Consider the following 20,757-nt stretch of genomic DNA (forward strand, 5'->3'; position numbering starts at 1 on the left):
TAGTATTGCAATATTTATTCTCTTGATGTACTATGTCTTCTCAAAAGACCAGGCCCTAGATAAAAAAAAATTTCTTGCCTTAGAAAAGAGATTACAAGTAACACTAGAACTAAAGGTTCAGGATTTTATTGGTCAAAATAAAGAACAGAAAGAGGAGAATGAAGGTTGGAGACAGAAGCTGGAAGAGACGCTAGAATACAAATTCCTGAAGTTTATAGGTGAGTCTGAGCAACAAAGAGATAATATTAAGACCTGGCAACATAGCCTAGTGGAAGCTCTAGAACTAATGGTTCAGAATTTTATCGGTCAAAATAAGCAACAGAAAGAGGAGAATGAAGGTTGGAGACAGGAGCTGGAAGAGATGCTAGAAAAACAATTTGACAATTCACAGATCAGACTGAACAGCAAGAAGATAGACGTAAAATTTGAAAACAAAGTCTAGGAGATAATTATTAAATCTAGCAAATTAAAATAAGGCAGATGCTGCAATATTACAATTACAACATAAAGGAAAGCTAAGATTATGGAAGCAGGGCTTAGAACAGAAGATACAGGAAATTATAGAGCAGCATGAACATCAGAAACAGAAATTTAGGACTTGTCAACAGGGCTTAGAGGAAACAGTAGAATTGAAGACACAGGAAATTATAGATCAGAGTAAGAGACAGAAAGATTAAGATGAAGGTGAGAGACAGGAGCTTGAAAAGATGCTAGAACAAAGGATGCAGCAGCTCACAGATCAGACTGAGTAGCAGACAGAATATAATGAAGATTGGAAGCAAGGCTTGGAGGAGAACCTTTTAAAATTAATCAATCAAAATAAAATGGGCAGCAGACTATCAGAGTTACAATATGAAGAAAAATTCAAAATGTGGAGGCAGAACCTTGAACAGAGAATACAGGATCTCAAGGAACAGGAAGAGCCACAAAAGGAGAGATACGAATCATGGACTCAGACCTTAAGGGAGGAATTTAAAATTTCAGTTAAGAAAAATACTCAGGTAGAGACAGAAGAAACTCAAGAATGTCAACCAAGGGTTATTAGAAAACAAACTTTAGTTTAACCAGTTAATATACAACAAAGACCTCCAGATGTTGATTAGCCACAGGGTTATCAGGAATTTGAATGGCAACATGTGGATGTGTTAGAAAAATTTAAGGAAAGTGTCACTAATTTTGGAATGCATTCTCCATTTGTAAAAACAAATCCTGGCTTCTTGGTCTATTAAAAATAGAATAATCCTCCAAGACTGGAAAGATATGGCAAGAGTAATACTAGAACCCGCTGCAAATTTACAATGGTTCACATGGTGGAGAGATGAGGCAAGGGAGATTGCACAACAAAATAGAGCCAGGGGTAGAGAGATTTCCGCAGACCAACTACTTGGTGAAGGTTGCTTTGCTGAGGTAGAGGTGCAGGCAGGCTGTATATGAAGAAACTCTGGCATTGTGTCAATTGTGAGCCTTAAAGGCCTGGGACAATGTTGCAAAATCAGGGAAAAGAACCATTTACTCAAGTCATACAAGGTCTAAAAGAAAGCTTCCCTGACTTTTTACAAAGGCTAACCTCAGCTGTGGAAAGGAGGGCATCAGATTCAGCATCAAAAAAGGCAATAATTGAGTCTTTAGCCTTTGAAAATGCAAATGCTGAATGCAAGGAAGTAATCAGACCACTGAGGACAAGGTCAGCATCAATAGATGAGTGGAATAGATATACAGCTGATGTTGAATCTTGCTTAGCTGATATGACTGTAATAGGAGTAGCTGCCACTAAACACCTAGAGATGACCTTCGATTTCAAGTGTTTTAATTGCGGTGAACAGGGTCATCTCAGAAATGACTGCAGGAAAAAGCAAAGTAATACCAAAAAGGGTGCCTATGCCTTCTCGAATATGGAAGATATGACAAAGGCAGACATCTGATTAGGAAATGTAGAGCAACCACAGACAAATGGGGCAATACCCTGCCAAAAACTTCCCAGGGGTCCTCTTGCAGGCCCCAATGCCAAGCAGGGAGAGTTCTCTTCCTCAGGACAATTAAATATCACTGCTTCAAAAACAGATGTTCTGAGACCAGACAAGGCTGAGGCAAGTTTTACAGATAATTCCAGAGACCTGACAGGGAGCCAAAAGCGAATATTTTGGCAAACTTCTATAGAGGATCAAAGACCAAAGCTAAGAATACTAGTGAACAATACTGAGATCGAAGGGATGGTTGACACTGGAGCAGATGTCACCATTATCTCTCCAAATTCTTGAACTGAAAGTTGGCCACTTCAAGAAGCAGACATCTAGTTTCAAGGAGTTGGGACTTTATCCCAAATTATAAAAAGCACAAGATGGCTTAAATGTATAGAATCAGAAGGTCAGGTAGGAAAACAGGCCATACGTGGCTGATATAGCCACTAACATATGGGGAAGAGATCTATTACAGCAGTGGAAACCCAAATTAATATCCCAACTGTATCAGTATCTAGTCATGAAACCCATCAGACTCCTAATAAAAATTTAAAATTACTTAGAGAATGTTATCAAAGGCAGTCACAGACTGTCCAAGCTGTCTGTAAACAAGATATGGCAGAGGCTGACAATTTAGCTCTACCCCAAAGAGACATTGCTGCCAAGACACTAGCCTTCCCACTAAGGTTGTTGGCTGATCAACCCATTTGGATTGATCAATGGTTAATGACAAAAGAAAAACTACAGGCATTAGAACAGCTAGTCCAGGAGCAGCTGGAGGCTTGTGGGGAAAATTTAAAAAGGCCGCCACAGCGGCGCAAGCCCGCCGCTGTGGCGGGTCCCACATTAGGGAGGAAGATCTTATGGTTCCAGCGGCCTGAGGGCCTTGGTGGCGGCAGGCCCCAGTAACACGAGAAAGTCCTTGGTTCCAAAAAGGTTTATTCTCATGGCAGATAACAGATGGATCTAGACGTACCCCCCCCCCAAAACTCAGGGCAGTCCCGAGTTATATAGGGAGGGAGAAAGGGGGAGGATTGGGGGAGGATCTGGGGGAGGAATATTTAATTTGCTCTGCCCTCTGGCCTTCATTAGTATGTAAATCTCTAGGGCCTGAGGCCTATAGCCTGGCCTATGTGACTCTATGGAAATGTGACTGTTTTCAGGATCCTAGATGATGGGAGGGACCGAACTCCTGCCGGTTCTCACACAGAATTCCACGGAGAATCTCGGGGTTCTAAGTACCTGCTCAACCATGACCCAGGATACCCTTATGCAGTCCCACAGAGGCTCAGCATATAGAGGAGTCTACCAGCCCTTGGAATTCTCCAGTATTTTTCACTAAAAAGAAATCTGGCAAATGGAGGATGTTGACAAATCTCAGAGCAATTAATAAGATTATTCAGCCAATGGGTTCCTTGCAGCCTGAATCCCATTGCCTTCTTTGTTGCCTTAGGAAAGGCCTATCATAGTTATTGACCTGAAAGATTGTTTCTTCACAATTCCTCTACATGAATGCGATAAGGAAAGATTTGCTTTCTCAGTACCTACCTTCAATAAAGGTCACCCAATAAAATGATATCATTGGAAAGTCCTACCATAAGGAATGTTAAATAGCCCTACCTTGTGTCAATATTTTGTACAACAGTAATTGGAGATGATTCACAAACAATTTTCCCAATCATTATATGGGTGATATTTTATTGGCTGATCCAGATATTAATATCATGGAAAGATGTTTGATGAAGTAAAGAAAACCATGCATTGCTGGGAATTGCAAATAGCCCCTGAAAAAATACAAAGAGGGCATTCTATTAATTATCTAGGATATAAAGTAAGTCTACAAAGGGTTAAGCCACCAAAGGTGCAAATCAGAAGAAACCAGTTAAGGATCTTTAATGATTTTCTGAAACTACTGGGAGATATCAACTGGCTTCGACCAGCAATTGGCTTGGCCACTCAAGAGCTGAGAAATTTATTTCAAACCTTACAAGGTGATAAAGATTTAAATAGCCCAAGAAAACTAACATCTGAGGCTGAGAAGGAGCTAGCTTTGGTAGAAAGGAAATTACGGGTTATACATCTAGACCGTATTGATCCAAAGATGGCCTGCATCTTAGTTATCTTACCTTCTACTCATTCTCCTACAGGAATTCTTATGCAGAGAGAAGATTATATCTTAGAATGGATATTTTTGGCTCATAAACAGAGTAGGAAATTAAAAACCTACATTGAGAAGGTCTCTGAACTGACACTAAAAGGAAAAATGAGACTTTAACAATTAATTGGAATGGATCTGGCTGAAATAGTGGTTCCTTTTACTAATGCCTCATTATGGGCACAAGATGAACATTGGCAAAGAGCATGCAGTAACTTCTTGGGAGAGATTAACACCAGATACCCTAAAAGCAAATGGCTTCAGTTCACAAAAAGAGCTAATTGGATTCTCTCTCATATAATAAAGAAAATTACAATATCTGTATCTCCTACATTTTACACTGATGCTAGTAAATCAGGAAAGGCAGGGAATAAATCAGAAGATGTAAGTAAGGTGACTGAGAGTCCCTATAAGTCAGTTAAAAAATTTGAATTATATGGAATAATCATGGTGTTGTCAGATTTTCAAGAGTCCATAATAACAGACTCTAAATGTGCAGAAAGGGTTGTTTTATACATAAAGACTGCTCAACTTATTCAGGATGATTCTGAATTGACCTCACTATTTATTCAACTACAACACATCATCAGAAATAGGAGTTGCCCACTATACATAAGACACATAAGATCCCATACAGGTCTGCCAGGCCCTCTGGCACAAGCTAATAATGAAATCGACCAGGTATTGATAGGAAGCATACTATAGGCTTCAAAATTCCATAAAAAATACCATGTCAACAGCAAAGTTTTAAAGAAAGAAGTATCTATCACTTGGCAACAACCCAAGGAAATTGTGAGGCAATGCCCTACTTGCTCATTTTATAACCAAACTCCATTGATTACAGGAACTAACCCTAAGGGTACACAAAGAAATCACATTTAGCAAATGGATGTCTTCTGTCCTGGTCAGCAGAGCATTAAACAGAGGTCTAGGGAGGTCACCTGAAAGAGAGCAGGGTAGGCATGGGAGAAACAGGCAGATGCAAAAAATGATGATTTGTCTATAGTCTGATCAAATCATAATTTTTACTTTTTCACACAGGGGTTATATACACCAAAAGGCAGGATATGGGGAAGGGGATGACGCAGGAGCATAGGTGTTCAGGGGGAGTACAGATATCTTCCAGAACAGACTGTCAACTGGGTGAAGGTTCAGGGGACAGATCATTATGATTCTGCCTATGATTTACTTGTCCTTGTCTAAGTTGGTACTATCCACCAAGGCTACTGAAGGTCTATGACTATCCACAAGACCTATGACTACTTGTTCTCATCCAGGCTGGTAAATTTCCACCAAAGCTGACTGTTTACAATAGCTTATAGCCATCTGTTTCAGTGTTTTTCCACAGAGACCCAAGACTTTGTGTTAGCAGGCATGTATATCAGTCCTATGGCTGATTTTCAGCCTTCAGTAGTATAAGCAAGGCTGCCTCTGACAGTCTTCCATTTTACAGAGTATGGTAAACTGAAATATATGCACCATACTATAGACACATGTTTAGGATTTCAATGGACAATTGCCTTAGTGTCAGAAAAGGCTGATTCTGTAACTATACATTTGTTAGAAGTCATGGCTATTATGGGAATACCCATACAAATTAAAATGGACATCAGTCCAGCATATATCTCTAATAAGATAAAGAAGGTTTTTTGCATATTATAATATAAAACATGTTACAGGCATATCACAAAATCCTACAGGACAAGTGATTGTGGAGAAATCTAATTGACTCTAAAGGAGATGCTTAATATGCAAAAGGGATCAACAAGAACCCCCATAGATAGATTACATAACACTTTATTAACCTTAAATTGTTTTAAATGCTAATGAGCAAATACCACAGCTACTGAAAGACATTGGATGATGGAAAAAACTATTGAACTAAACCAACCTGTTTATATTAAGGATATTCTGAAGTCAGAATGGAAAGTGGGAAATATGTTACACTGGGGGAGGGGAGACTAACACAATCAACCAAACAGGTGATGTATATGTGGTGATGTTTATGTCTCTATATATGGAGACAGCTCTGGAAGTGACAGAGACTAAAATGTCTATACACAGCCAATAACACTTATTGGGTACTAATTTCTCATGACTGGTTATTACATGCCATCCTATACAAGGGCATGTATACAAAATTATATTACAGTTTGGTTATATGATCAAACTAACCCGAAGAATATTTTATTGATCTTCATTGACTAATCTATGCACCCTGCACACTCCATGTCTTTACTACATGTTGTTTTTAAGTTTTATATTCTGCAGGATGAAAGAAGAGGAAGACAGCCCTGAAAAGATTCACACTCTGGGATGCTGAGATTTGGGTACCTTCCATTCTAGCTTCCTGCTTGACTCTGCTTCAACTACATTGAAGCTGCTTCTTTTAAAGCCTTGCTTCCAGAACCTTTCTAAAACAGCTAGCTAGCCTTTCAGACTGTCATAGTCATGGTGTCAGCTAAGCAATGAACTTCCTCAGCATATAGTGACTGCAAGGCAAATGATGCCAGCTAGCTCTCCTTAAACTAAGCCAATTTTCCGACTTTCCTTTGGGCCCCCAGATGGGAATTCTTCACCCCAATTCAGATGGAAGCAGAAAAAGATCATCATTCCAGTACCTTATGTTGGGGTGGATTGTTCTTATTTTAAAAAGTTATAAATATGTTGTCATTCAAAGGATACTTTACAAATGTAGCTTTGGACAGGGAGGGAACTAGAAAACTTAAACTCAGGGATTCCTACCTTTCCTGTTCTCTTCTCTATTCTTCCTTCTTAGGTAAAAGTGAAGGGGGTGGAAAAGGAAGGGGGAAATAGTAATATCATAGAAATCATAGAAACAGACAAATAGGATAGGTTAGCAAGTTTACTTTTAAGCAAAAATGTTACATAGGTATATCTACCATTGATACAAAGTTGAAGTTACAATCTCTTATATTGATACAGAACTTATTTTGTGCAAATTTAAAGTTTTCATTGGTATGAATTTCTTATTTTTATAAAATTGGGATTAATATTGTTACTCTCATATAGGTATTGTGCCAATATAACACATTTAGGAATACCAGGCTTAGATGCAGTCCTTCTATGATTGGTATTATAAACTATATTTAGATGATTAAGCAATGTGAGTTAAGGGCCTAATAGCAAATTTATGGCTCTGAGTTTATTGTTTGAGTGTTTTCTATATTTTAATTAGAAATAGTTGAGAGTAATTAGCAGACAACATTCCAGATTGCTTTACATATATAGTTGTTTTCCAAAAACGTTAGAAGTTCACAGAATTGACCATACAGATATTACTTTACTAAAATCATTTGATTAGAGACCTGTCTGCTCCTGACAGCTTCCCTTTCTTGGATTCTAAGAAGAAATTGAGCATCTTTGGAGTTACTTCAGTAGTGATGAGACAGCCCCTAGGCAAGAATTGCTTCATTTCATCTACAGAGAATACTGTCCAGAAATAGGACACACTATGCTGAATAGTTGACTGATAATCTCTTCCTAGACAGGGAAATCAGCCCTTAGAAATTCTACATTACTAGATTTGTGAGATGATCTTGGGCCAGAAGGTTGAAGTATGATGCTCCAACGTTTTGAAGTATAAGGGACTGTCCAGCTGATCAGTGGTCTACATAAATTGAGTAAGTTTTAGAAGCCATGATTTGTGCTTCCCACATTTTCACTTAATTCAGTCATTCTGGATTTCTGATGGAGTTGAAGACTTATAGTCTCATAGCCAATCCAGGCTATTTATTTTGAGATAATAGATTTGGGAGGATGATTTTCAGATGGCATTTATTCCAAGGTACAGAACTAATGTCTTTTAGTTAGGATAGATGACAGAGGTTCTATTTAGTTGACAAAAATGATGGACAGGGTGTTAAGTCTATCTTGCGCTTTGTAAATTACAAAATGGTAATAGTTGTGCTCAATTTACATATGAGATAAAAGAGTCTTTTAATTAATGAAAAAAATAGATACCTCCACAAAGCCAGGCCCAACCATAAATATGATGAATAACAATTTACATCCATGGAAGAGAAATCTCCCAGAGAATCCCCTTCTTTTTCCTTTCCAGGTAAAAATGAATCACCCATGATGTCTGCCGTTAGAAGTTCTAATCCAGATGCTGGCCTCTGAACTTATACTACTCAGACCTTTGAAGGGCCACTGACAAGAACATCAAACAGCTAGAGATTGACATCACTAATCTGAAGAAATCCCTCGTTTCACCATCTGAAGAGACCTCCTAAAATCGCAAAGATCCTTATTGGACTTGATTTACTCTAGTACAATACAAAAGGCTGTATACAGCTCTTGACTGTGTTCAACCTTCAAAGAAGAAGGTTGCCTTTACATAGACAAGACAAGGAGGGTTAAAGAGAGCATGAAATAGGTAGTGAAGGCCCTAAGAAAAATCAGAGAGAGAAAGAGACAGATGAATGCTGGTACAAGAATTGGTTTTCAGCCTCTCCAAGGTTGTCAACTCTATTTCCATCCGTCTTGGGACCATTATTTGGGTTCTTTTTGCTTTTTTCTGCTGGTCCCTGGCCCTCAAATAGGCAGACTAACTCTGTGATACAACAGATAAATAATTTGGTAGCAAAACCTACTCAGATACATTATCATAAGTTAGCTATGGAGGACCAAGAGACTCAAGATGAGGTTGTTACTTTATACAGGGTGTTTCCAAAACCCATCTCCACCCAACCAAAAAGGGGGGGACTTCTGCCCCTAGACCAAGCAGAGAGGGGCCACCCAGAACCCCCTCTGACAGGCAATCTGAATTCTTGCTTAGGCTGCGAGGCTAAGCACTGCAAGGGAATATCAATAAAAGATAAAAATATCTATCTGGGTTTCCTGAGGGACAAGCCTGACTGCATAGGGGTTGATGTCAAAAGTATCCCCTCTCCAGGAAAAAGACATCGGGACTGGTATGGCCCTCATGCCTCACTGGACAACGACAGGGGGACTGGAGCCATTACAAGGTCCCCTTTAAATACTGGAGGTCAGGCCTCTATCCCCGCCTTCGCAAGTTTAGAATTGCCACAGCCCTTCTATACTTAGAGAAGGGAGGAGATGTCAGGGGCAGCCCTGCTTACACACTGTAGGCCTAAAATCAGCCATAGGCCTAAAATCAGCAATAGGCTTGTCATACATGTATACTAACACCAAATCTTGGGTCTCAGTGGAAAAACATTGAAACAGATGGCTATAAGCTAATGTCAACAGGCAGCTTTTGTGGAAATTTATAAGCCTGAGTAGTCATAGACCTTGTAAATAGGTAGCATTGGCAGACAATACCAACTTAGATAAGGACAATCGAGTCATAGGCAAAGTCATAGTGACTTGTCCCCTGAACCTTCACCTAGCCGATACCTGGTGTTGAAGATATCTGTATTTCCCCTGAACACCCACACTCCAGTGTCATTCCCTTCCCCACATCCTGCCTTTCTGTGTTTATAACCCCTGTGTGAATTAATTATGATTTGAGAAAAAATAAAAAAATAAAATAAACAAAACAAAAAAGAGTCTTTTAATTGTACAGAAAGGGGGAAGTGTTGTGGAAGCCCTGGTCTTGTATTTTGATGCTAATTCTGCTTTCCTGGGAGGGGCTGCCGATGAGGAGTCTATCAGTATACAGGTGACTTCTTGTGAACCTTCTGCCCACCTTAATTTGTAGAATAAAGGCTAGAGCCAGCAATTGGGCAGTATAAGGGGAGGTGGAGCAGAAAGGTTTGGGAGAAGAGAGGGGGGAAAGATGGAAGAGAAAGTGGAAAAAGCATGGAGGAGAAGCACATGGCCTGGAAAAACCACAGGTTATAAAGGGTCTCATAGATGGGGAGTAGAGTTGTGTAGTGGTAAATCTGCCCAATCTAGGCGTGCAGTTTGCATTCATAATATTTGAGTTGTTTTTTTATTGATCAGGCCTTCTTGAGTTGGAGAGTTACTGAAATAGGTCCCATGTGTCAATTCTTGATCTTTGAGCATAAGACATTAGTGTTCTGTTCAGGAACTTTCCCCCAGTGCCCGTGTTTGAGGCTCTTCCCCACTTTCTGTTCTACTAGTTTCAGTATATCTGGTTTTATGTGGAAGTCCTTGATCCACATGGACTTGATTTTTGTACAAGGAGATAGGAATAAATTGATTTGTATTTTTCTACATGATGACCTCCAGTTCAACCAGCACCACTTGTTGAAAATGGCTTTAGCTCCTTTGTCAATGACCAAGTAACCATAGGTTCATTTCTGGGTCTTCTATTCTATTCCATTGATCTTCTTGCCTATCTCTTTACCAATAACATGCAATTTTTTTTATCACTTTCCTCTGCAGTACAGCTTGAAGTCAGGGATGGTGATTCCCCCAGAAGTTCTTTTATTGTTAAGAATAGTTTTTGCAATCCTGTTTTTTTTTGTTATTCCAAATTTATTTGAGAGTTGATCTTTCTAACTCTAGAAGAACTGAGTTGAAATTTGGGTGGGGATTGCGTTAAATCTGTAGATTGCTCTCAGTAAGATGACCATTTTTACTATATTAATCCTGCCAATCTACAAGCATGGGAGATCTTTCTATCTTCTGAGATCTTCTTCAATTTCTTTCTTCAGGGACTTGAAGTTCGTGCCATACAGATCTGTCACTTGCTTGGTTAGATTCACACCAAAGTATTTTATATTACTTGTGACTATTGTGAATGGTGTTGTTTTCCTAATTTCTTTCTCAGTTTGTTTATCCTTTAAGTAGAGGAAGGCTACTGATTTGTTTGAGTTAATTTTATATCAAGTGACTTTGCTAAAGTTGTTTATCAGATTTAGTAGTTCTCTGGCAGAAGTTTTAGGGTCACTTAAGTATACTGTCATATCATCTGCAAACTGATATTTTTGACTTCTTCCTTTCCAAATTGTATCCCTTTGATCTCCTTTTGTTGAATATTTGTTCTGTCTAGGACTTCCAGTACTATATTGAACAGGTAGGGAAAGAGTGGGCAGCCTTGTCTAGTCCCTGATTTTAGTGGGATCCCTTCAAGTTTCTCTCCATTTAGTTTGATGCTGGCTACTGGTTCGCTGTATATTGCTTTTACTATGTTTAGGTATGGGCCTTAAATTCCTGATCTTTCCAAGATTTTTACATGAAGGGATGTTGAATTTTATCAAATGCTTTCTCAGCATCTAGTGATATGATCATGTGAGGTTTTTTCTTTGAGTTTGTTTATATTTTGTTTGTTTGTTGTGGATTACATTGATTGATTTCTTAATTTTGAACCACCCCTGCATTCCTGGGATAAAGCCTTCTTGATCATGATGGATGATTGTTTTGATGTGTTCTTGGATTTTGTTTGTGAGAATTTTATTAAGCATTTTGCATCGATATTCAGAAGGTACTTTGGTTTGAAGTTCTCTTTCTTTGTTGGGTCTTTGTGTGGTTTAGGTAAGAGCGTAATTGTGGCTTCATAGAACAAATTGGGTAGTGTTCCTTCTGTTTCTATTTTGTGGAATAGTTTCTAGAGAATTGGTTTTAGGTCTTCTTGTAGGATCTGATAGAATTCTGCTCTGAAACCATCTCATCCTGGGATTTTTTTTGGTGGGGTGTGTTTTATTGACTGCCTCTATTTCTTTAGCAGTTAAAGTACTATTTACATGGTTCATCTTGTTGATTTAACTTTGGTGTCTGGTATCTGTGTAGGAAATTGTCCATTTCATCCAGATTTTGCAGTTTTATTGAGTATAGCCTTTTTTTAGTAGGATCTGAAGATTTTTTTGAATTTTCTCAGTTTCTGTTGTTATGTCTCCCTTTTCAGTTCTGATTTTATCAATTTGGATACTATCTCTGTGCCCTCTGGTTAGTCTGGCTAAGGGTTTATATTGTTGATTTTCTCAAAGAACTAGCTCCTGGTTTTGCTGATTCTTTGTATAGTTTTTTGTTTCTACTTGGTTGATTTCAGCCTTGAGTTTGATTATTTCCTGCTATCTACTCCTCTTGGGTGCATTTGCTTTTTTGTTGTTGTTCTAAAGCTTTCAGGTGCGCTGTCAAGCTGCTAGTGTATGCTCTCTCCAGTTTATCTTTGTAGGCACTTAGAGCTATGAGTTTTTCTCTTAGCACTGTTTTCCTTGTATCCCATAAGTTTTAGTATGTTGTGTCTTCATTTTCATTAAATTATAAAAAGTCTTTAATTTCTTTTTTTATTGCTTCCATGACCAAGTTATCATTGAGTAGAGCATTGTTCAGTTTCCATGTATGTGGGCTTTCCATTGATTTTATCATTATTGAAGACCATCCTTAGTCCATGGTGATCTGATATGATACATGGGATTATTTCAATTTTCTTGTATCTATTGAAGTCTGTTTTGTGACCAATCATATGGTCAGTTTTGGAGAAGGTATCATGAGGTGCTGAGAAGAGGGTATATTCTTTTGTTTTTGGATGAAAAGTTATATATATCTATGCTAAATCCATATGGTTCATAACTTCTTTAGTTCTACTGTCTCCCTGTTTAGTTTCTGTTACAATGATCTGTTCATTACTGAGTGTAGGATGTTGAAGTCTCTTGCTATTATTGTATTAGGTGCAATGTGTACTTTGAGCTTTAGTAATTTTTTTTTTATGAATGTGGATCCCCTTGCTTTTGGAGCATAGGTATTCAGAATTGAGATTTCATCATGGTTGATTTTTCCTTTGGACAAGTATGACGTGTCCATCCTTATCTTTCTTGATAACTTTTCATTAAAAGTCGATTTTATTCACTATTAGAATAATTGCTCCAGCTTATTTCTTGGGATCATTTGCTTGGAAAATTGTTTTCCAACCTTTTATTCTGACGTAGTGTGTGTCTTTGTCACTGAGGTGCGTTTCCTGTATGAAACAAAATGTTGGGTTCTGTTCATGTATCCAGTCTGTTAGTCTATGTCTACTTATTGGAGAATTGATTCCACTGATGTTAAGAGATATTAAGGCAAAATTGATTGTTGCTTCCTGTTATTTTTGTTATTAGAGGTGGAGTTATGTTTGTGTGGCTATCTTCCATTGGGTTTCTTGGTAGAAGATTACTTTCTTGCTTTTTCTAGGGTAAAATTTCCCTCCCTGTGTTGGAGTTTTCTGTTTACTATCCTTTGTAGTGCTGAATTTTTTGGAAGATATTGTGTAAATTTAGTTTGTCATGGAATACCTTGATTTCTCCATCTATGGTAATTCGGCTATGGTTTTGCTGGGTATAGTAGCCTGGGCTGGCATTTGTGTTTTCTTAGGGTATGTATGACATCTGTCCCAGATCATCTGGCTTTTATAGTCACTGGTGAGAAGTCTGGTATAATTCTGATAGGTTTGCCTTCATAACTTACTTGACTGTTTTCCGATACTGCTTTTAATATTCTTTCTTTGTATTGTGTATCTGGTGTTTTGATTATTATATGAAGGGGAAATTTCTTTTCTGATCGAATCTATTTGGAGTTCTGTAGGCTTCTTATATGTTCATAGTCATCTCCTTCTTTAGGTTAGGGAAATTTTTTTCTATAATTTTTTGAAGATATTTACTGGCTCTTTAAGTTGATAATCTTCATTTTCTTCTATACCTAGTGTCCTTGGGTTTGGTCTTCTCATTGTGTCCTGGATTTCCTGGATATTTTGGGTTAGAACTTTTGTGCATTTTGTATTTTCTCTGACAGTTGTGTCAATGTTTTCCATGGTATCTACTGCACCTGAGATTTCCTCTTTTATCTCTTGTATTCTGTTAGTCATACTTGCATTCGTAACTCCTGATCTCTTTCCTAGGTTTTCTATCTCCTGGGTAGTCTCCCTTTGTTATTTCTTTATTGTTTCTACTTCCATTTTTATGTCTTGGATGGTTTTGTTCAATTCCTTCACCTGTTTGGTTGTGTTTTCTTGTAATTCTTTAAGAGATTTTTTGTGTTTCATCTTTAAGGGCTTCTACCTGTTTACCTGTGTTCTCCTGTATTTCTTTGAGGGAGTTATTTGTGTCCTTCTTAAAGTCCTCTATCATCATCATGAGAAGTAATTTTAAATCTGAATCTTGCTTTTCCAGTGTCATGAGGTGTTCAGGACTTGCTATGGTGGGAGAACTAGGTTCTGATGATGACAAGTAACCTTTGTTTCTGTTGCTTATGTTCTTGTACTTACCTTTCATCATCTGGTTATCTCTAGTGCTGCCTTCACTCACTGTCTGTGGCAGAGCCTATATGTCCTGTTATTTTGATTGTGTCAGAACTCCTCAGAGTCCAGCTGTCTTTGTGATCCTGTGACCCTGAGATCCTGGGTGCAAGAGCTCCTGGGAGTCAGGCTGCTTCTAGGATCCTGAAATCCTGGTGTGAACAGGCTCCTGAAATCCTGTTATTCTATTACCCTATGATCCTGGGCATGTTAGAGCTCCTGGGACTCCAATCTCCTCTTACTTTTGGGGGATCGGGTGTAGAGCTGGTGCCCTAGCACTGCTCCTGGCACAGACACAGACCAGAAGGCTCCTGTGCCACTGTCAATGAGGGAGTTCCTGGGTCCTCATGGGTCCCAATTACTCCCTTTTTTGGGGAAGGAAAGTGGTATTCTCCTACAATCCTGGGAATGTTAGAGCTGTGAGTACAGCCTCCTCTGTGTTTTGGGGGATTGAGTGCAGAAATGGCACCCTAGGACTGCTCTGAGCACTGGCACAGACCAGAAGGGTCCTGGGCCACTGGCCATGAGGGACTTCCTGGGTCCCCACAGGACCAAATTACTCCCTGTTTGGGGGTGGGTGTCATGGTCTACTCACGTACAATCCCGGGCATGTTAAAACTCCTGTGATTCCAACCTCCTCAGGGTTTGGGAAGATTGGGTGCAGAGCTGGCACCCTAGAACTGCTCAATGCACTGAAGCCCAGGGAACTCTTATAGCTAATACATACTTTCAGCAATTTGGCTGGATACAAGATCAACTAAAACAAAAACAAATAATGAAAAACAAAACAAAACCCAGTACTTCACCTATATACAAATGACAAAGAGTCTGAGAAAGAAATCAGGGAAACCACACCCTTCTTAGTAGCCAAAAATCACATAAAATATCTGGGAGTGACTCTAACCTAGCAGGTGAAAGATTTGTATGACAAGAACTTCATGTTTTTGAAAAGAATTTGAAGAGGACCTCAGAAGATGGGAAAATCTTCCATGCTTATGGATCACTGGGATTAACACAATTAAAATGGCCATCTTACCAAAAGCAATCTACAGATACAATGCAATCCACATCAAAATACCAAGTCAATTCTTCACAGAGATGAAAAGAGCAATTTTCAACTTTATATGGAGTAACAAAATACTCAGAATAGCAAAAACAATTCTCAACAAACCAGGCAGAGGAAAATAGCATACATTCCCAAGTACAGGTCTGTTTCACAAAGTCATGATTATTTTAATCTGCATCATTTTCAGACATTGCCTGAATCTGAAATATATCCATGAGAGGTGCAGGCACATTATGCTAGGATGATCAACTCTGTAATTTCTTTTTTTTTAACTCTGTAATTTCTGATATGGCAATAGGGTTTCTATTTCAATTCCTTCTGCATCCTTAAACAGACAGATAGTAGAAAGACTGCCCTAACCAGTGACTGAAGCAGCATGTCAGTACAGGATACTGGCTTGAGTCTGTGTTGGCCTGATGAAAACTCACAGCTGAAGATTGCACAGCAACTTTTTTCAGTACTCATTTGTATTCTATCATCTCCAGCATTATATATATGTATATGTATGTGTATGTGTATGTGTATGTGTATGTGTATGTGTATGTGTATGTGTGTGTGTGTGTGTGTGTGTGTGTGTGTATGTGTGTGTATGTGTATGTGTATGTGTGTGTGTGTGTGTGTGTATGTGTATGTATATGCATATGCATGTGTATGTGTATGTGTATGTGTGTGTGTGTGTGTGTATGTATATGTATATGTGTATGTGTATGTGTGTGTGTGTGTGTGTATGTGTATGTGTATGTGTGTGTGTGTGTGTGTGTGTGTATGTGTGTGTGTGTGTGTGTGTATATGTATATGTATATGTATATGTATATGTATATGTATATGTATATGTATATGTATATGTATATATATCACAATACAACAAAACAAAACCAAAAAACAAAATGGAAAAGAAGCCCATTTATTACAACTACAAGGTTTGCTTGGAATTACTTAATTTGATAAGTAACGGTTTAATTCAGACTCTCCTTGCATTTCATAAGATACATTTTTCCAAACCATACATGGACCAGAAGTGGAGGATAAAAATAAGAGTTTACCTAGGTATATATTGCTTTGTCCAAATTCAGACATCCTCAGTTCCTCCTGCAGAGTATATTAACACTGTACAGGAAATAGAAGGAGGAAATCTATTTCCTCAGCCCAGTACTATGTGCACATGGGTTATAAAGATTTTTAGAAATGATGTGTTGGGGGAGGGAGTTTAGAGGGAGAAGATGTGAAAATAGTGGTTTTAGGAGGTGTGTTACCCAACATCTCAATCTCCCAGCCCCAGGATCTCAGGAGGGCTATGTGCAGTGTGTGCAGAGGTAAGGGGAAGAGAGCATCTACAGTGCATTTTCATAGGGGAGACTCATGATGGGTGAGGAAGGTGCTTTTTCTTCTTCACTCCCACACCCAGGCATTTCCTGATGGCTATCTGTGTGTGTGTGTGTGTGTGTGTGTGTGTGTGTGTGTGCATGTGGCTGTGTGTGTGTAAAACTCCAAGTGCGAGACAGCACAGCCCATTTAGGTTATTTTTATGAATTAACACAACAGAGAATTTATGCAGTTAATTTAATGAAATGGAAAGAAATAAATGTGAGGTTTCAACAATTGTCTTGCACTTTACAGGTAGAAATGAAGAATCAAGAAAGAAAAGTTATGATTTGCAGTATCAATATGAGTGACCATTGCCAGTTTTCTGAAGTTCTGTGAGCCAAAGTTCTTGTGGAGGATTATGATGACTGTTGACAGCTGTCGCTGTTAAATATTGCCTCCTGGAGAACCAAAGCAAGGAGATGTCTTATATTTAGAGTTGTGCCTTAAAAGTCACAGGCTAAAAATCAATTTTTCTTGCTAGCATTTTTGTTTAGTTTTCTCTTAGTAGTTTTTAGACTGTATAATAATTAGTATGTGTATTTGTGTGGATGCCCCAGTGTGGGGGAATTTGAGGGTGGGGAGGGGGAGTGGCTGGAAGGATGGGGCACATCTCATAGAAGAAGCAGGAGGGGGCATGGGATAAGTGGTTTCTATGGTGGGGAGTAGGGAAAGGGGATAACATCTGAAATCAAAATAAATAAATTGTCCAATAAAAAAAGTAATAAAAAAAGAAAAATGTCACAGGCCAAAAATCAATTTTTCTTGCTAGTATTTTTGTTCATTTTTCTTTTAGTAGTTTTTAGAATGTATAATATTTAGTATGTGTATTTGTGTGTGGTGTGCATGCATACCCACACATGTGTGGAAATCAGGGCACAACTGTTGGAATCTAGTTCTTTCCTTCTGCGTTTACATAAGTGATATTACAGTTTACAAAAGGAAACAAATTAGAAGTTACCATCATCACTTGAACATTTTTTAGAGTCTCCTCGTCCTGGGTTAGAAAACATTGTTTTAATTCCTTCACAGCATTTTTAGTAAGAGGTCCGTGTACATATGGACTAAGCAATTCCAGATAGTCTTCCTCAGGCACAGATGAGTCAATTGTACTGTTGATAACTTTATCTAGAGTACTGCAGCCAGAGCCTGGAAAGACATGACATTCGTAGATGGAGGTTTGAACTCATCAGCACTTGCCTATCATGACAATCATGCTCTTGAGTACAAGTGGAAGCACAGACTGGCAATGATGATGGGGCATTGCCAAATCTGGGACAGAAGATACAGGCTGTGAAATTCTACTTAGAAACAGCAGAGTCTGCCCCTAACATCCTACCACAACTAAGCCACATCTCACACAACCTTAACTAACAAGGAGACTGAAGAGATGGCAGGATGTTTTGCTGGGCATGGTAAACATTCTTCATTACTATCTTGAGTACATCATGGAATATGTTCAAACATCCTATAAATATGTCATCTAAAATATTATTCATGTTGCTCTGTTAACTCTAGCATCTGCATCACTAAGCAACATAAACAGAAGCCCTAGTACTTGAAGTGATCTCAGGCAGCCAGGCTAGGAGTCAGGCAGGAAAGAGCTCAGAACTTTGATACACTTGAACTAGTTCTATTAATAAGTCTTAATCTTATTTAAAATTTACTGAGCCCTTCTCGTTTTTCAACCTGTACCAAGCAAATTAGGCAATAAAAACAATGTATGCTCTACAAACCACTCTGCATGAGGGCCATTTGTAATTATCACATTCTTTTTTTTTCTTTTGAGACAAGGTTTCTCTGTTTAGCCTTGGCTGTTCTGGAACACACTCTGCAGCCCAGGATGGCCTTGAAGTCAGAGGTCTTCCTGCCTCTGCTCCTGAGTGCTGGGATTAAAGATGTGCACCACCATTGCCCAGAAGATCATATTTATTTTTAAAATTGTTTTTTTAAATTAGAGTATAATTACATCATCTCTCCCTTTCCCTTTCTTCTCTCCAACCCCTCCATGTCCCACATCTATCTATCTATCTATCTATCTATCTATCTATCTATCTATCTATCTATCTATCTAATCTATCCATTTAGTGTTACTTGTATGTATATGATTTCAAGGCTGATCATGGTATTAGATAACCAATCAGGGAGTTCATCCCTGGGAAAGATTATTTCTCCTGCTCTTGGAATTCCTTAGTTGCCTGTAGGTTTTTTTCAACACACAGAGACTATTAAAGATAACTGTAACTAGTTGAGATGCAGAGAACATCTGATCATGGTATACCCTGCCCTAATTGGTGTAACACAGTTCCTATACCCAAGGCTCAGAGAACATCACAGTAGAGCGGCAAAAAGATTATAAGAACCAGAAGACCAGAAAATCTGCTCTGAGATAGTTTCTCCTAAAATGATGGGGAAGCTTTTTACCTATGATACTTCAATATACTTCCTGTGGAAGGAAATGGGAAACTTCCCAATGGTGCTGCTTCCCCACTGTAAAATGTACTGCCAGGGTGAAAAGCTTGGACATTATGTGACAGACTTATGAGAATTGTTCTGAATTCTTTTAGTGGTCCCTTATCTATATGTTCTTTTCATTCATGCTGCCCAAACATGAACTTTTTTATTATATAGCCTTCAATATTTCACATATGAATTGTGTTTTTCAATAATACCCGTTCCTCTTTGCTCCCGTTCAGTTTCTCCCAGATGTCCCTCAAATCGTCCTCACAACTTCATGTCTCATTTTTTTGTTGTTTTTAAAAATAATATGCCTAGTATAATGAATGTTGCTCATTTTTCACTGATATATGGCCATACACTAGACCCTGGGAAACCTACCATGAGCTACAACCCTGAAGAAAATTGACCCTTTCTCCCTCAGAAGCCAATCACTTGCCAAAAGCTTCTCAGCTTGATCTTGTGAAAGTACTGGGCAAACAAACACTGCACATCTCAGTTCATCAGTACAATAGCCCACCACATGACTTGAAGACTGTATTTTTCAGCAGTTCTCCCTGACCTCTGACTCTTACAACCTTTCATCCCCCCTTTCCACTGTGTTTCCTGAGTCTTGGAGAGGAGGATATAAAATAGATATCTCAGTTAGGGCTGAACACTCAGCAGTCACTTATTTTCTGTACTTTGGTCAGTTTTTGGTGGAAGTGCTTTACATTATTCATTACTGGAAGAAATTCCCAGAAAAATGCAAGCTGCCCCCCTATCAGCATGAATACAAAGAATATGTAGATAAAGGATCACTAAAAAAAATTCAGAACAATCTCTCATATATCTGTCACATAATGTCCAAGCTTTTTACCCTGGCATTACATGCTACAGTGGGGAAGCAGCACCACTGGGAATTTTGCCATTTCATTCCACAGTTAGAGAAACTCATAAATACATTCTCCAGGAAACCCATATGGGTCCACTGTTATGGGAGCACATTTATATCATCACTTCTTTCTGCTGAAATATCTCATAATCAACCTGAGTCTTGCCATGGTTTTTAAAAAAGCAGTTTTCATAATGGGACATTTTGTATAGTATTGACACATGACATCTAGCTCCAACACAGGAATCAAACCCACAATTGAGATACTCTTTCTATTATCTGAACTAATGTTGATCCATGGAGTTACTACATCAGACACTTTACACTAGTGCTCAGGTACAATGGTTTCTTCCTGGAAGACACAGAAGGAATGTGTGGTCTAAAAGCACTCTTCCCTTCTACAGAACTTACCACTGGCATAGCAGTAAATGGGGATGGTGACCAACATGAACAGAACCACCAGCTTCATGTTGAGACAGTCCCTGTGGGTTGGTTTGTTGTCCAAGACAGAAATCAGGAAACTCTCTGGAGTTGAGACCTGTGTTCCTCTATTTATTGCTCAGGAAACCACCTTAGTCTCATCCAATAAATAAGAATGCAATCGAATGTTTAGTATGGCACTGCACCAAGAAACATAAGAGAATGAAGAATCAAAGAACAATGGTTTCATTGAAGAAAGCAAGGGAACAGATTTTTTGAGACTTTGGAGACCGCTGTAATGAC

General features: G+C 38.6%; 1 protein-coding gene across 1 annotated transcript; it reads right to left on the minus strand.

Annotated features, from left to right (window-relative positions):
• Positions 1-17,062: 17,062 nt before the first annotated feature.
• On the minus strand, positions 17,063-20,503 carry Scgb2a2 (secretoglobin family 2A member 2). Its single transcript, XM_028777437.1, has 3 exons — positions 20,446-20,503; positions 17,665-17,852; positions 17,063-17,104 (listed from the first exon to the last, which is right to left on the minus strand). The coding sequence occupies exons 1-3, from the start codon at positions 20,501-20,503 to the stop codon at positions 17,063-17,065; spliced, it is 288 nt and encodes a 95-aa protein (XP_028633270.1).
• Between the last annotated feature and the right edge of the window lie 254 nt (positions 20,504-20,757).

The sequence above is a fragment of the Grammomys surdaster genome, unplaced genomic scaffold, assembly GCF_004785775.1.
Source record: "Grammomys surdaster isolate TR1022 unplaced genomic scaffold, NIH_TR_1.0 310, whole genome shotgun sequence".
Classification (NCBI taxonomy): Eukaryota; Metazoa; Chordata; class Mammalia; order Rodentia; family Muridae; genus Grammomys; species Grammomys surdaster.

Excerpts from the sequence above, each read along its gene's own strand:
- Scgb2a2 (XM_028777437.1), bottom strand. The coding sequence starts at position 20,503 with ATGAAGCTGGTGGTTCTGTTCATGTTGGTCACCATCCCCATTTACTGC. Across the intron at positions 17,853-20,445 it reads CATTTACTGCTATGCCAGTG|GCTCTGGCTGCAGTACTCTA; the intron begins GTAAGTTCTGTA and ends ATGTCTTTCCAG. Across the intron at positions 17,105-17,664 it reads AAAATGTTCAAGTGATGATG|GAGGCAATATTTAACAGCGA; the intron begins GTAACTTCTAAT and ends TTGGTTCTCCAG.